The sequence below is a fragment of the Peromyscus eremicus genome, chromosome 13 (genome assembly GCF_949786415.1).
Source record: "Peromyscus eremicus chromosome 13, PerEre_H2_v1, whole genome shotgun sequence".
Lineage (NCBI taxonomy): Eukaryota > Metazoa > Chordata > Mammalia > Rodentia > Cricetidae > Peromyscus > Peromyscus eremicus.
Genome location: NC_081429.1, coordinates 30706385 through 30722873, shown reverse-complemented (window position 1 = coordinate 30722873; position 16489 = coordinate 30706385). Strand labels below are relative to the sequence as shown.

At 36.0% G+C, this 16489-nt stretch overlaps 1 protein-coding gene across 1 annotated transcript in view; it reads left to right on the top strand.

Moving 5' to 3' along the window:
- Nyap2 (neuronal tyrosine-phosphorylated phosphoinositide-3-kinase adaptor 2) overlaps positions 1-16107 on the top strand; it is a 234911-nt gene extending 218804 nt beyond the window's left edge. Inside the window, exon 6 of the mRNA XM_059278551.1 lies at positions 15880-16107. Within this exon, the coding sequence (XP_059134534.1) occupies positions 15880-16107 (228 nt within the window). The remainder of the gene's footprint in view (positions 1-15879) is intronic.
- Positions 16108-16489: the final 382 nt, after the last annotated feature.

Here is a 16489-nt window from a genome sequence, read left to right as displayed (position 1 = left end):
TGGTTTGGTTTGGCTTCTGATTGTTTTGTTGGTTTGTTTGCTTGCTTGCTTCTTCTCTACTAGGCTTCTTCTCTACTAGCTTGCCTGAGAACTTTAAGGGAATCTCCAGTCTCCGTCACATTCATGTGACCTTCACATAATTCTACATAGGGACTGGAGAGATGGCTCAGCGGTTAAGAGCTCTGGCTGCTCTTTCAGAGGATCAGGGTTCTATTTCTAATACTTGAACAGCAACTCACTACCATCTGTAACTTCAGGCCTAATGGATCTAATGCCTTCTGGTTTCCACAGGCACTGCATTTGCATGGTACACAGACATACATACCCATGTACATGAAAATTTTAAAATTCTACTCATCAGAACTATTTTTAAAGAATACTTAAATATTTCTAAACACAAACATGCCAAAATATTTTATTTTCCTGAGTGCAGTTTCTAATGTCTTAAGTTTATTCTTAAAAATCTATTTTATTATTGATTTTTATTGCTATTAATCTCTATCCATTTGCATGCCTTGACACATCTGTGCTCTTCCCCAACACATATATCATGCACACACAAATAAGTAGTTTCAGGTATTTTCTGGATAATATAATTGATACGAAACACATGACTTATTAGTATTAAGTTTTCCCTAAGGCCATGATTTTGAAGCACATTATATTGTTAATATTTTCATATGCTTTTGTGTGAAAGATGACAGCTTCTAGAATCAATCACCATTGGCTTAACCCCTTTTAAAATATGTCACTCAGCTCTGGAAATGCAGTTTCTTCGCCTATAATAGGGAGTTGTTCTTAACTAGGCTAAAGTATGTGAGCAGTAAGAATTACTGTTAATTTTATTGGTAAATCAACTATAATTGAGTGAAGTTAGTTTAGAAAATATAGTTACATGAATATTTTAGACCCAATGCAGCAATCTGTAAAGCATTTCATATAGTATTTAGCACTTTGTGAGACTTACTCCTTCTCTTGAAATTTCCAGTGCAAGTGTCTCCACAGATAGTGGATCCATCTGGGAGGCCATTTGCTTGCCTTGATGCTTTAAGTCATAATGTCAATCGGTAACTGAAAATTTGTTCCTATCAAGTTTGAAAACGAGGTCTCTGGGTGGAGGTAATGGCGTGCCACTCAAGTTTATAAATGTGTCTGAAGTTCTCGGTCCTGCATGCCCTGCCTTGTAAAACCATTTCAATTCAGTGCAAAAGAATGTGCTAAGTTAGGGGAGGTTATTATATGCAGCGAGCTGTGATTTATTCACACAGCAGATCATTTTCTGCTGTAGGGGCTAAGTATGATGCTGCTTTCTGCACGATTTCATTGACAACGACTTGCGTACGTTTCGTGAGGTCAGCTCTCAGCCACTGAGTTACAGCCCCTTAGTTCAACAATTTGCATTTTTCTAGAAATGTTCATGGTCAGTCTTCTTAAGAAGTTGATTCTTTTGTCAAAGGAATTTTATGGCAATACATTTTTAAATGGTAGATGTAGTTATGGAACTTTTACTCTGGAGCTGAGGTCATTGTAATGAGGCTATGTGTGACAGGAAGGAAGCACTAATCAGTAATTACTGTGAACGTAAATACGAGTATCATGATGACAGCAGTGTTGACAAAGAAGGGAGGGCATTCTGAGGGACTCTTTGTGAAGGAGGAGCAGGAATGCTTTGTGTGCTCTGGAATTAGATGGACCATTTCTCTGAGTAGGGAATGTTTCTGCCCTGGCCTCTCTTCCTTAAACTCTAAAGTATTAAGAGAGAGAGAAAACACACTTAACGATCACGTGCTGATTCCAAGGAATGAGGAGCTGAGATTGAATGCTTTTTCTTGACCAATTTACAAAGTAATGCACATTTACATTGTTAGAGAAAGTTGATACTGAGGTCGATAATGTACAAAATAATATGATTATTAAATATAGGCTTTTTATTAATTTCCTAGAGGGTCCTAAGGACAGCCATGAGAAATTAAGGTTTTTTTTTTTCTTTTGAGCAAGGTATTCATTCTCAACACAATGTAACAAATACTTTAACACTTTTAGGGCTATCATTATTCTGGTATGTGTTAGGATATCTATGAAAAAATCAGGAAAAATGAGGAGGACTAGATTAAAGTTTAGAGTCCTCTAATTGAAGCCTTCTGTGTGCTACAAACTATTACAAAACACCCACATCCTCTCCACTCCCCTTTGTCATGATTTTCATTTTTCCCCACTTGCATTTTATTTGGGAGTCGTTTGTAGATATGAATCTGGAAGGAAAGGTTTGTCATTACAGTGTTTGTGAAAGAATGATCCGGAGAGCAATGCTGGTCACTTCCTTGGAGTATTAGAAATTGGGCTAAGCAGCTGTCAAAAAGAATTCCTCATATTTGTAAAAATAAGTCAGCACTTTAGGAAGAAGACCTGGCAGTTTCAACTGAAAGAAATTTTCTTTTGATTGAAACAGAATTGGTACAGGTTCCAAGAAGATGGAGAGAACTCAGATGTGTTTGTGTGTGTGTGTGTGTGTGTGTGTGTGTGTGTGTGTGTACATGTGTGTGTATGTGCACATCTGCGTGTGTGCATGTGTGTACCTGTAGTTATGCACCTGTGTGTGTAGGTGTGCATGCCTGTGGGCCTACACAAAGGCCAGAGTCTGATATAGAGTATCCTCTCCTATCATTCTTTACCTTAAGACACAGTCTCCTCACCAAACTGGGAAGTAGGCTAGGAGTGAGCAATTGCCAGTCCTGGATTTTTGTATGACTGCTAGAGATTGAAGTCAGATCCTTGCATTTGAAAACTCTCTTACATCTTCAGCCATCTCCCAAGTCCAGAGCTCAGATTTTGTGTAAAGGAGAACCATTGTCTCGCTACAGGCAATGGGATTATAAAGGTAGATGTTCCTGTATTGTCTCTGTGTCTCCCTAGTAACCTAGATTGTGTAAATGTGACATTATTATCACAGGGTCCCTGGCAATGCTAGACAGACACCTGGCTTCACGAGTAAAACTCGCATAGTTATAGTTTTCCATGTTCTGTTCCTCCTATCATGGCTACAGGTATTAAAACTCCATTGACACCTCTTTCCGAAGCATGCAGCTGAAAGGTACTGAGACAAGAAACAGGAAATGCCAAGGTGACTTCTGATCTGGGTAATCAAGCTATGACAAAGGCACAGGGTCACTCTTGAAATAATGCCCAACTGAAGCTTACCGTGATGCACCCCATCTTTGATTTCACATTGGGTCACGATTCTAGAGGAAAGTAGAGAGGAGACTTTGGTTCTTATTTCTAGAGGAGAATGGGATCACAGTTTATAAGGAGTCCTTGAGAGATGGTTTCTGATAGTGCCTGCAATGGCAGATTCCTTTTCTCCGTCAAAATTTCAATCATTTTCGGGCCCAAGCCATAACAGCTCATCATGACTATGGAAGCTTTTTTGCGAGCATTAGCCTAGAAGACAGATGTTTAAGGTAGCCTGCACCCTTAGTGCCAGAAACAGTCATCACCACTTAATAAGAAATTCCCTTTCAGTCATTTGTACTTGAGCAAACCACATCAAATCATCCTCAGGAGAGCTGGTTAACAGGAAACAAGAGCTTTCAATTCTGTAAATCAGGTTTAAAGGCTTTCAATTAGGAGTGGAGTGGGAGCCTATGTTTCCTGTCTCTACCCATCTTACAGAGAGTATCTCTCTCAGACAGGATGGTGTGTGTGTGTGCGTGTGTGTGTGTGTGTGTGTGTGTGTGTGTGTGTGTGATTTTAGATGCTCTGAATATGTTCTCTGAGACACTAAATAAGGGACACAGAAGTAGCTGAGAAGCAAAAGAAAAGATGAAGAGATAGAAAGGAAGGTGGCTCCCCTTTGAACACTTACCTTGTGGATTATGAACTACAATAAACTGTTCATAACTGATTTTTGAATTTGTTGTTCAATGTTTTTATTCTGTGATGTCGTGGCCAGAGAAACAAAGACCCTGGTGCTACATCTGCCTTGGAGGCAGCGGGGAGCTGCCACTTCCTCACTTCGATAAATTCAAAACCACGTATTTTTCTACTATACAAAAAGTTTTGTCACCAAGGAAATGAAAAACTGTAGCTGGCACTTTGCCCAAGCACTAAACTTGCAACATCACTAGGCTGAGTGGGGAAATCTGGCTATTCAGGAAGACAGGAAGCATGGCTCCTGATGACAGTTGTGTTGCTCTGATCTCAAGAGAACCTCAAATCTAGGTGTTCCCGGCCCCCCTTGACCCTCTCCTCCAATGCCTTCTTCTTCTTTCTTGAATCTATAATATCTCAATTAGTTATTGGTTTTCTGTGTGGGTTCAAAATTTTTCAATATTATGTAGCCTAATGTAGTCTTATATTCTACAGTTTGGTCTTTCTGGTTCTTTCATCATGAGGCTCAGACATGTGGATCCAATCACCTAGAACCAGTACAATGGTGAATTCAGCTCCAGAGCGGATCACTGTAAATGCTACTGCCTGCTTCTCTTTCTATAGCCTGTGATGGGCAGGGCAACTCAGTGGAGAAAAGCAAATTTTGTCTCCCCAGCTCAATTTCAAGCTGTAAGAATGAGCATATCTTATAGACGTCATTAGTTATTGTCAGTCTTCTCCTTGAGAATTAATAAATGGCTTGTCCACAAACCACCTTTCTCTACATAAAGGACCTGTTTACCGAGGTTTCATTCTCCCTCAGATGACTGGGGTCAAGCCTACATCCATTACCAAAAGCTGATATTTTACAATGAAATTAAACTTGCAATTAAATTAATGCTAATGTAGGTGATTAAGAGAATATACTTAGTGAAAACATCAATACATTTCCTGTAATTGAATTTTATCTTGTACCACTGCGCTTTCCTTCGGGGAATGTCTTTTTACAGTTTTCTTCTGATAAATGTCTCGCTCATTTAAAAACATATGAATTAATTCTGGAAATTTCTCAGGGCTTTCTTTATTATAAACAATTAGCTTAATCAATTAATAGCTGGAATTATTTCTGTAGTCATTACTAGGTTTAATTCTTGAGAATCCTATTATGTCTTCTTTACCGGAAAACTGTATTTTATTTTAAATATAGCCATTTTATTTTCCGAAGACCAAAATTTTAAATCCCATAATAGTACAAAATCAAATTGTGAATCATATACATTTTAAGGTAATCACATCTATAGGTATACATGCTTTTATATGCAAACACAAATCAGTTTTCCTCAGAAGGTGTAAGTATATCCTGTGACACACCATCTATGTCTGCCCTAGATGGTTTTTCAGAACTTCCTACAGATTTGAAAGCAGCAAAATGTTAACTAATATCACACATAAAAATGACATAACACATTGACTCTCTTGTAATAATGTTACTTTTGATGGCATTGCAGTGTTCTGTCCTTTACAAAGTGTAGCTCACTTACTTAACCTGTGTGTGTGCTCTATGCTCAGGTGTAAAGCTGTAGCTCACCCTCATGCTTGAGTGGATTCAGTTTTTGTACCTTTGATCATTTCCCTTCACCTGATAACATGCATTGGAGCTTATACAGTCATTTACACTTCTTAGTTTACACTTCATTTCCCCCCCCAAGAGATAAAATTCTACATGCAATAGGACACCAGAGCCACAATAAGCACTTAGCCGTCTTATTATTTAAAAAGTAAATTTAATTTATGTGCATGAGTATTTTGACTGTATGCGTGTCTGTGCACCCTGTGTGACCCTGATACCTGCAGAGGCCAGCAGAAGGTCTGCAGTTCCCTGGAGCTGGAGTTATAGACCATTCTGAGCAACCATGTGCATGCTAGGAACCAAACCCGGGTCCTTTGGAAGAGCAGACAATACTCTTAGCCATTGAGCCCTCTCTCTAGCCACAGAAAGTCTATTATATTTTTTTAAAGTTATATTTATACTAGTTTCTAAACTAGTAACTAAACATAAATATTGTACATATTATCAGGGTACTGTGTACTATATCAACATATACATGCATGCTTTAATACTTAAGTCAGGTTAAATAGATCTATCTCCTAAATTACTTACCATTTCTTCATGGCCAAACATCCTTTATTCTCCTAGTCATTTCAGACATACTGTGCACAGACATATCTGTAGTCACCCTACTGTGCAGTGTGCAAGAATCTACTCTTGTCTAACCATAACTTAGTACCCATCATCAACTTTTCTCATTGCTTTTTCCCACAGCTCTCTTTAGCCTCAATATGACTGCTGGTATAGTGTTTGTAAAATGATGGCTGAACATCATTAACGTTTTCTTCATGGTGACATGAAATGAGTCTCTGGCCTTTTTCCTTATGAAACTATTCTCTTGGGCATTGTCTCTTAATCCAACTCTAAATAGCTAACAAATTTTGAAATTCAGTCAGGACACTATCATCCCCTATAACTGTGATTTTTCTTGGAGAAGCATAAACAAGCATGGGGGATTCCTTATTTTTTGTTTTTGTTTTTGTTTTTACTACCATAAAATTGAGAAAGGAACTGTGATGTGGCTAATAAAATAAGAAAAATTACTTGCAGCAAGGTTTTCATAAGTATGGTGCCTAGTGCAGATAGTGTTTTCAATGCTAACACATCTCTATTGGAGATAATACAAACATAATAGGCTTTTCAGGTGCATTCTGGTGGACAAAGGCAAGGGTTATGAGCCACAGGAAAAAAAAAATAGTCTAAGGGAGGGATGTTTTCTTGCTCAGATCTGCCACCTCTTCACTCCCAGTGTGGAATCTTCTCCACAGGTTGACAATCTTCATGAGCTTCTAAACTGGGTTTTCTTGTCTAGAAAACAGTGATCACAGGGGCAATGCGAGTCTAGAATGAAGAGAAGAAGGCATAGCACTGACACAGTACTCTTCGTTCTATTTGTATTGGGAGGCCCAGGTGCTGCAGCTTTGTTCATGACCTTGTGAAAGGATGGATGGAAAGACGACAATAATAAGAAATAGCACCAGATTTCACCTCTCCCCTGGGGTATTTTTAATTTTAAAGTCCTCTAAGTTTTCTGCCTTAACCTTGGCTGATTCATTTAGCTTAGCACACTTTCCCATGCCGTTGGCTATGTAAGTCATAAGTACCATAAACACTGTACATGTGTTTCTCTATGTGTATGCTGCTGCTGTGGGTAACTTTAACCATGACTTGCTCTGTGACAATGTAGTGTGATACTAATGGTAGAGGCACCAATGTCTACTACACTTAATCTCATGAATTCCAATCCACATGCTATCCTCTGTAAAGGATGTGATGCATCTCTAATTTAACCAACACAAATTTAACCTAATCATTTAAAAATGCATTAAAGCATGCCTAATTTTTACTATAATTTAGGGAATTGATACAGGCTTTGTGCCCATCAACTGCTCCAAACAGTTTACAGGGAACTAATAATTTCTGGTACTGTTTGTTATATTATTGATGTTGCTGGAATTATTACCTTGATTGCAATAACCCTTCACTCCGATGTCACATGATAAAAGGGACTTATGTTTTACCTACTTGTTTCCCTGAAGAATATTGTAAGCTCATTACGTCAATCAAGAATTTCAATATTTGAGACTTTACCTGTTTTACGACTTTTTCTTGAATGACATTACCAATACATATGTTATTTACTAACACTTTTATGCTTTTACTTTTATTAAATTTCATTTTGTTGTTAGCCTATATTAACTAGACACAGGATTGAAGTTCATTACAAAATTTTCATACCTGTACATAGTGTCTTTTGGTCATTATCATCCTCCATTACCTTTTCTTCCTCCAGATGATGCTGATGGGTTTCTTCTTTTTCCCAGAGTCCCCCTTTCTACTTCCATTTTGTTTTTATTAAACATAGCAAGTGAGTGGCATGCAGAGAGTTTCAGTGGTATAATCATTTGTGATATTTATACATAAGCATGAATGGGTGTACAGACACCTAAATCCATGCATAGGTGGACTGCACTTGCAACAATTTTCTCAGACAAAAGTTTATTCAATTATCCACCTTCAAATGATTACTTTTTTGTACATCGTATACAGTAGTATGGTGAGAGAGCAGGAAGAATAGACCTTGAAAGACTGTGTCTGGGCTATTTAGAGTTATCTTTTAACATCTTTTTCCCATCTCCGTGTTTCTGAGACTACCTTCCAAGATAAATATTTTTTAATTTTGTACAATTAAGGATATTGCTGGAGTTAAGTGATTCAAAGTGAAGTGAAATATTTTATAAAACAAAAAACTTCAAAAATGGCTTTCCTGAAAAACTCAAATAACATTGTAAATTATCTATATATTTGTTCATCCATTCACTAATTTTAAGAGAATTTATTGTAAACTATTTCTCTTACTTTAGAAGTTAAAAATACAAGAATTAATAAGAAGGTTCCTGTACTCAAAGATATAGATCTGAAGAATATAGAATAATGTATATATTGTTGTCTACTTTTTAGTAAATACCACATTGTTGCATTCAATTGTTTCAACAAACATGAGGCCTTACTATTTTCACTTTACAAAGAAACATGGTCCCAGAACACTTAAATAACTTGTCCCAGATATAGTAACTTCTGATTTTAAGAAAATATTATTTTCTTTATCTTATCCACTTTTTTTATACCATCTGCTAAGAAAACTGAAAAATAAACACATGGGGTTGACATAAATAGCAAAGTCATTATTAAAGAAGCATGAGTGTTTGGCTAGGAAAGTTTGGGAGAAAGTTGAAAGAAACTTCCATCCCTGTGTGTGACTTGTGATATTGTTTTTGATTAAAGATTATCACCATAAAACTGAAGCGTTAGACACTGTGTTCATTTTCCAGCAGAGAAAATATGCAGTGGTTATTAGCTTAAAACTCCAATACTGGTTTGAGAGAAATTAATGTATACTTTCCAATTATTTTTATTTTTGAGATTTACATAATCAATGCAAACACAGATATGTAAAGTCAAACAAAACACATGATTTTACATAATATTTCTAGTATGTTCCTAGTAGCTGACCCTACTTTGTGCATCCAAGGGGATAGTCACATCAAAATAGAGAAGAGTAGGAATTAGTGTCTAGCCAATATTTCATATTGTAAAATAACTTTGAAATGAAGGTGTGGTTCTCATTTTGTGAACATAGATACATATCAAAACTAAGTTTAGAGATAGGGAATAAACAATGAAATTCCAGTTCGTGGCTCAGGTATAAACTTGCCTAATGATTCTTTCATTAAATGTATTTTCTGAGTCAACATGTTGTTAAAAAAGGGAATACCTATGAGGTAATAATTAAGAAACACTCAGTCATAGATTAGAATTATATTCACATACATAGACACACACAGGGACACACACACACACACACACACACACAGGGACATACACAGAGACATACACATACACATAGGGACACGCACAGAGAGACACATATGAAAGTTTGGATGTATCCCCTCCTCCTAGTCCCTGCCCACCTTCCCTCTCCCCTAGATCCACTGATTCCCTTCAGAAATGAGCAGTCCTACCAGAGGTATCAACTGAATGTGGCATAACAAGATTCAATAAGACTAGGCATAAACCCTTATATCAAGGCTGATGAGGCAACCCAGTAGGAGAAAAGGGTCCCACAAGCTGGTAGAAGAGTCAGAAACACCCCTAGTCTAACTGTTAGGAGTCCCACAAAAACCAAATCATGTAGGCAAAGTGTAAAAACAGGTTGATTGGTATGTGTGAAACCCTAGGTCCAATTCCCAGCACCTCAAATCAATAAAATAAAGCAAAGCAACCAGACATGGTGATACATGCCTGTAATTCCAGCACACAGAAGGCTGAGAAAGGAGGACTGGAGTTCAAAGCCATCCTAGACTACATGGCAATTACCAGGACAGCCTGTGATATACAGTAAGACCATATCTTAGAATTTTTTAAATGAAAACTACCACCAACAAAAAGCAAACTCTAAAAGCTAGAACTCTTTCTATTTCATCTTCAGTTCTTATAATAACTCAAGCAAGAAAGCAACACAGACTTTGTGTCCAACACTGAGGAAGTCATATCTAAAGCCTCTGGTCAGCCTTAGGGCAAAGGAATTGAAATATTCTTCTACTTGTTTTGGTATTGCATGTTTATGATATCAGTGCAGGTAGCTTCGTTATGGCCTTTAAGAAATTAAAATGAAACAGACCATTAGTTTACACTCATCTTAATGTCCTGGGATTTATACTTCTATAAAGATTTATTTATTTTATGTATATGAGTATTTTTATTGCAAATATATGTATGCATCACATGTATGCCTGGTACTTGTGGATGCCAGAAGAAAACATGCCCTGGATGCCCTAGAACTAGAGTTATAGACAATTGTGAGTCACCATGTGTGTGCTGAGAACTGAACCTGGATTCCTTATAAGAGCTACAAAGTGCTCTTAACCAATGAGCTTAACCAATGAGCTATCTCTTCAGTCCCAGATTTATACTTTTGAAAATAGTATAGTGTTCATAAAGTAACTGTAGAGTTGGGGAGTTTAAGTTAACTATACCTTTCAAATATTTAACATAAAACCTAGGAAGTTGGGCTACCTCTCTATTTTTTCCAAAGCATGTTACTTTGTAGAAAATACATAGATAAATTCTCATTTTTTATTCTGTGTGATGCTATTTGAAGGACTTACGTTTCATTAACTGTGAAATAAAGTAGTCTTCCCAGTGAATAGATGGACAAGTTCAGAAAATTACAACCCTCTGGGCTCTGTGTTATTGTTAATTTCAAGTTTTATTGAGGATTTATGCTATTATCTATGCTTTATAAGGTTGAATACATCCTTCCAAGATATATTGGGGAAGGTAGACATGAGAAATAATTGACAAAAATGGAGGGAAAGGTTATGAAAGTGAATGTTGTTTTTTAGGTTGTAACCAGAGTGACACACTAGAGGTAGGTGGGTTGCTTATGCAAAAGAATGGACTCACCTAGTATTAATCTTTGATGCAGAGTCTAAGCTCAGCTCTTTACAATTGCAACACTCTACTTCTTCTTATAAGGATATGACAGCAAAATGTACAGCCATCACACCCAGATAAGTTCTCTAATGTGATTTAAAATCTGTTTCTCATCATCTCTGATTTATTTGATGAGTCAAATTTATATAAAAACCACTGTAAGCCAGTCTGAATCAATGCTTTATATTTGGCTTCACAACCCTTTTATAACACCAGTATTGGCATTGTTTTGCATCTTCTATCAGACAAGTCTAATAATGCTTATTTTAAGGGTCAACTAACCATTAACTAAGTTGAAAGCATCTTTAGGAAAGAGTGTGACCAGAGAGTAATAGTCCTTTGAATTGATTCCAGTAACCAGTTGTAACAACAATACGTGGGCATGCCACTAGTTTTCTTTTTTTCTTTTTCTTTTTTTTTTTTTTTTGGTTTTTCGAGACAGGATTTCTCTGTGTAGCTTTGTGCCTTTTCCTGGAACTCACTTGGTAGCCCAGGCCGGCCTCGAACTCACAGAGATCCACCTGGCTCTGCCTCCCGAGTGCTGGGATTAAAGGCATGCGCCACCACCGCCCGGCCGCCACTAGTTTTCTTATGTTTAATTCATTTGTTAATCATTTCTCTCTCCACATTTATAGATCTAGCATGGCATTTACTTTGTCTTTTAGCTTTCTTCATACTACAGTGATTATTTATTATTATATCAATTTGTTGTATTTTTCTTTTTTGGAATGATCTTTTATTTCTACAAATGGCCATGCTGTAAATATTGTATGTGTGGTGAGCCACAAACCCTCTGTCTCAATGACCTCACTCTTTAGATAGTAGGCCAACAGATAATCATGTTCGTGTGCTAAGAATCTTAACTTATATATACTGTCATTTTTATTTTATAATTCCCATGTGCTGCCAAATGTTTTCCATTTGTGTTTTGTTTAAAAACCAAAGGTATTTTTTAAAAAGTCTTCTCAATGGCTGTATGAAAACAAGCTGGTGTCTACTGTTTCAGAAACTAGGTGTTATATACAAGTCTCTACTAACTGTAGAACTTCATTTCAAAGCCATGAAGGCACTTGCTTAACATTGCAGTCTGTCTCCTGAGAATTTGATAACTATTCCATGCCAATTAGTGATGCCATTTAAGTAAAGATAATTTATATCAGTTTTATTTCTCATTTATTTAATATTGAAATGCTCCAAATGCTTATCACAGAGTAGTTCTTTTTTAGTTTTATATGTTATGCATTTGGGAAAACTTCAAATGTACAATAAGAAAAGTATTATTGTACAGTATTGTTGTTTGCTCTTTTAAAAAATATATTCAGCCTCAAAAAGTACTGAATTTTACTTTCCAAAAAAATAACTAGTGCATTGAAAAAGTGAAATGATTCCCTGGCAAAAAGGAATCATTCTATGCTCCCTACAACCATGTAAAAATTAATGTATACGTAATTGACTAATTGATGTGAAAGTCATGTATATGCCATGCGCATAAAGTTATATGTTAATATATATATAATATACATGCATATTTGCGTGGGTTATATATCAATTTACAATTCATACAAAAAGTTCAGAGATACATTACTTTTCAGTGTCGTAACTAGAAAGGTTCTAAAGCAAATAATTTAAATTTTCTTTTTTTACCATTTATCATATGATCTTTGAGAGAAGGGGGCAGTTAAAACTAGCATTTGAAAAGATAGCCTTTCCCCTTAAACAGAAACTTATAATTTTGGATGTAAAGAAAACCTACAAACATATTTACAGATCCAAAGTAACACATACTCATTGTCTCCCATATAGTTCGTAACTTGCAGTACTGTAATTTATTTAGCACAATTAATGTATCAATATTGATACATTATAGGCAGATAAAAGCTGCCCTTTGTTCCATTTTCCTTAACGTTTATCCAATACCTTTCTTTTCTTCTTCCTAGTTCCTTCTAAAGAGGCACTGTAATTAGAGTGAATCAGGGGGTCTCCAGCCTTGTGTAGACAGTAAGAATTTCTAAGAGGATTTTACTTATTTTGTATGGCCTTGACAGGTTGTCAGGAGTACTGCTGTAGACTGTCTCTCAGATGAAGTTCAGCTCTTCTCATCAGCTTCAAGGGCTGAGAGGAAAGAGATTGAAGGCACAGGGTACCATGGTCTGTCATTGAAGTGATACATGCTAGCAACGTCACTTAAAACTATTGAACACCTAATGACCATCCTGTTTGCCACATGTCTCATCTGTTGTGGTTTCTATAAGAAAAATATAACAAAATAAGCAGAGTCATTTATATACAAATTAAAGTATTTATCACAGCTCTGAGGGTTGGAAAGATCGACAGGGTTCCTCCATGGAACTTACTAGAAGTTCCCTCTGCTAGCTTGTGTCTGCTCGTTTATCACTGTGTCTTCACATGGTCCAAAGGAGAAAGCTATTTTGAACCCCTTTTGTAAGGAGATCAGTCCCATGCAGGCACTAACTTCCCCCACCGTTTGCCAAGTTCTCATTTTTAAGACCATCAAGGTAGAGGTCAGAATTTCAACACAAGAATTTGGGGCCGGAACTAAGGTCCAGAGTATAGAACCAAATTTCTTCATGAGAAGTTACCTCCAGCACCTCTTTCCTTTGCACCACGCAGATGTTACTTTGTGGCTCACACACAGAGCCACATTTCACCATTTTCATTTCACCTTCTTGATGGGAAACGTCACTCAATTTTATTACATGAATTTATTATTCAAGAATATCAGCTCTATTGAGTCATGTTAATAATAAAAAATGTAGCCCCAATGCTGTGTATTCATAATAATTGAACAATTATTGTATAATTATTTCTTAGTATGTAATTATGATCATATATAATATATGTATACTTCTCTGTATATATAACAAATATATTTGGATTGCATATAATAAGTAAGATCACTTAACTAAATAACTAAACTGGAAGATTTTTTTTTGTGGACTTATCTTAAATTAATTTTAACACTCTATCTCCAAAGTTGTTTCACCTGTAGGGAGAAATGGAATGGTATTTTGAAGCTGTACTTTAACAAGATAAAGAGATTTTTATGATTAAAGGAAAAAACAAAGGTTGCCAAATATCTTATGGATAGTATTATTTTTCATATAGTTCATGTAAGTGATAAAAATACAACTTATGTCTCCAATACTACATGATTTCTTAACATCATTATGTCAGTGTAAAAAATAATATTTAAATTCACTTGGGCAGAGAGATTTTAATATTTAAATGTCCACAGTAGTAGCACTGGGGTTTAATGTGAGAATTTAAACATGAACCTAAGCATGTCCTACTTAAATTATAAATATGAAGGAGGTTTCTCTTCTCACATAAACCACACTCTGTAGTAGAATCAATCATTTCATCCTTACATTATTTTATTGGATCTTAAGAGCAAGAAAAGCTGATTGTTAGAAAATTTAACATAATAGTCTATCTATTAGGCTACATATATTTGTAAATGGATTTTACAAAGCAGTCTTACTTTGAACTGGCAATCTTCCAACCTTACAGAGTTGAATGATCTCCAACTAGCTAGCTCTTTTTTTTTTTATTGGATGGGAAATGTTTTTCCACGAAGCTTCAGGTACTGGACCGTGATAATGTACATTGTTTATTTTAGAACATCATTCTTGCAAGGAAGGAGTGGATGAAGTCATTAAAGCATTACAATGTCATGAGCTGCAGAATTAGAATTAGATAAGGATTTGTTTGAATATCACCCTAAAGCCATAATGCCGAATGTGGTGACTTCATTTGGCTTGTTTTAACCTTTCAGCCAGAGGGGATATTTGCTTAAACAATTAAATGCAGTTGTCTTTGTTTGGAGTGGTGAAGGGCTTATCTCATTGCTATCTTTCTGTGACAAAAATTGAGTTAAAATAATGTCAATAGACACAGTACTACATATATTAGGGGAGTAGTGTACTGTCTAGCAACATATGTATTACTGTATGTTCAACCTATAGTGCATATTGATCCTTTTTTGTTAACCCTGTTGACTTGATGAATTATCTTCTCTAAGTTGTTTTTTTTTTAACCAATTAGAGTATTTATCAGCATATTTGTAGAGGGCCGTGATTCCATCTCGGATGTTTGCTCATGTATGATAAACTAGTAAAGATAACTCAGCAGAAGAATATGTGAACATTCATCCAAACTTAGAGTGCACACCCACAGTCACTTCAGCAGGTAGAATTATTCAACAAACTTGTTGTACTTGATTCTATTGATAGACAAACCAAGTATTTGAAATATATTTCAAGAATGAAAATGGTCCTTAGCAACTTTAAAATATGTCATTGACAAAAATAGTCCTTATATTTTCATTTAGATATATTGGGAACAATTACACAAAGAAACACAATAAAAATTGGTAAATATTTGGAAAACTGTTTAGAAAATAAAGTTATTTTGTTTTCACATGTTGGTGTCTTTTTAAACATTTATTTACTTACTTATTGCATGTGTGAGAGAGAAGGGGGTGATGGGGGATAGAGAGAGAAAGAGCACAGACCAAAAATTGTGGAGGTCAGGGGACCATTGATGGAGCTGGTCTTCTCCTATTGTGTGCATTCCAGGGACTGAATGCAGGTCACTGGATTGGAAACAAGTACCTTTACTTGTTGTGCCATGTCAGTGGCCCTACTGAGGACTTCAGAAATATTTCATGCCATGCCATTTGCCAATTTAATTAGAATGTTTATTTATAGCAACTATGCTTCCATTTTTGCTTTGTTAGAGTTTTGTGTTTTATTAATCAGTTTTAAACTTTTTAAAAAGGAGGTGTAGCAATAGCTGACAGTTTTCTTAGCAGCTACTAGCACAGTTGGCAAGATATACTTTCATTCCATCTTTTTCTTCTGTATTCACTCTTTCTTTTTTGCTAGGTGGCATGCATGCAGTGGTTTCATGGAGACCATACAATGCTTGAGATGATTGAGAAAAAGCGTTGCTTGTGCAAAGAAATAAAGGCTAGACAGAAAACGGAAAAGGGCCTTTGCAAACAGGATAGCATGCCAATCCTACCCAGCTGGAAGAAGAGCGCAGGAACAAAGAAGTACAGCCCTCCTCCCTATTCTAAACAGCAAACGGTATTCTGGGATACTGCCATCTGAGTGTGTACTGGCGTGAGCTCTACATTGCATAATACAAGAGAAGTTGACTTGGTCTTGTGATAATTAATTGTTATATATATTCTTTGTTGGTGTGGAATACCACAGGAATCTGCGGGTACTGTGGCAAGCCCAAGATAGAACATGGTTGTCCTTGCAATTAAGGCACATTCTCTTATCGTGGATTATTTTGAATCCAGAATATATTAAATTGTAAATATTTTGCTAGTTTATGGGTGACACCTGAAATAATTATTCATTATACATATTTAAGTTGGAAAAATATCAGAAAACTTTACTAGATGATATAATTTGGTATCAACTGGTTTGTTATCTCTTTTATATGTAATCTCTGAATGCCTTTTCTTATTAATTTTTGCATTTA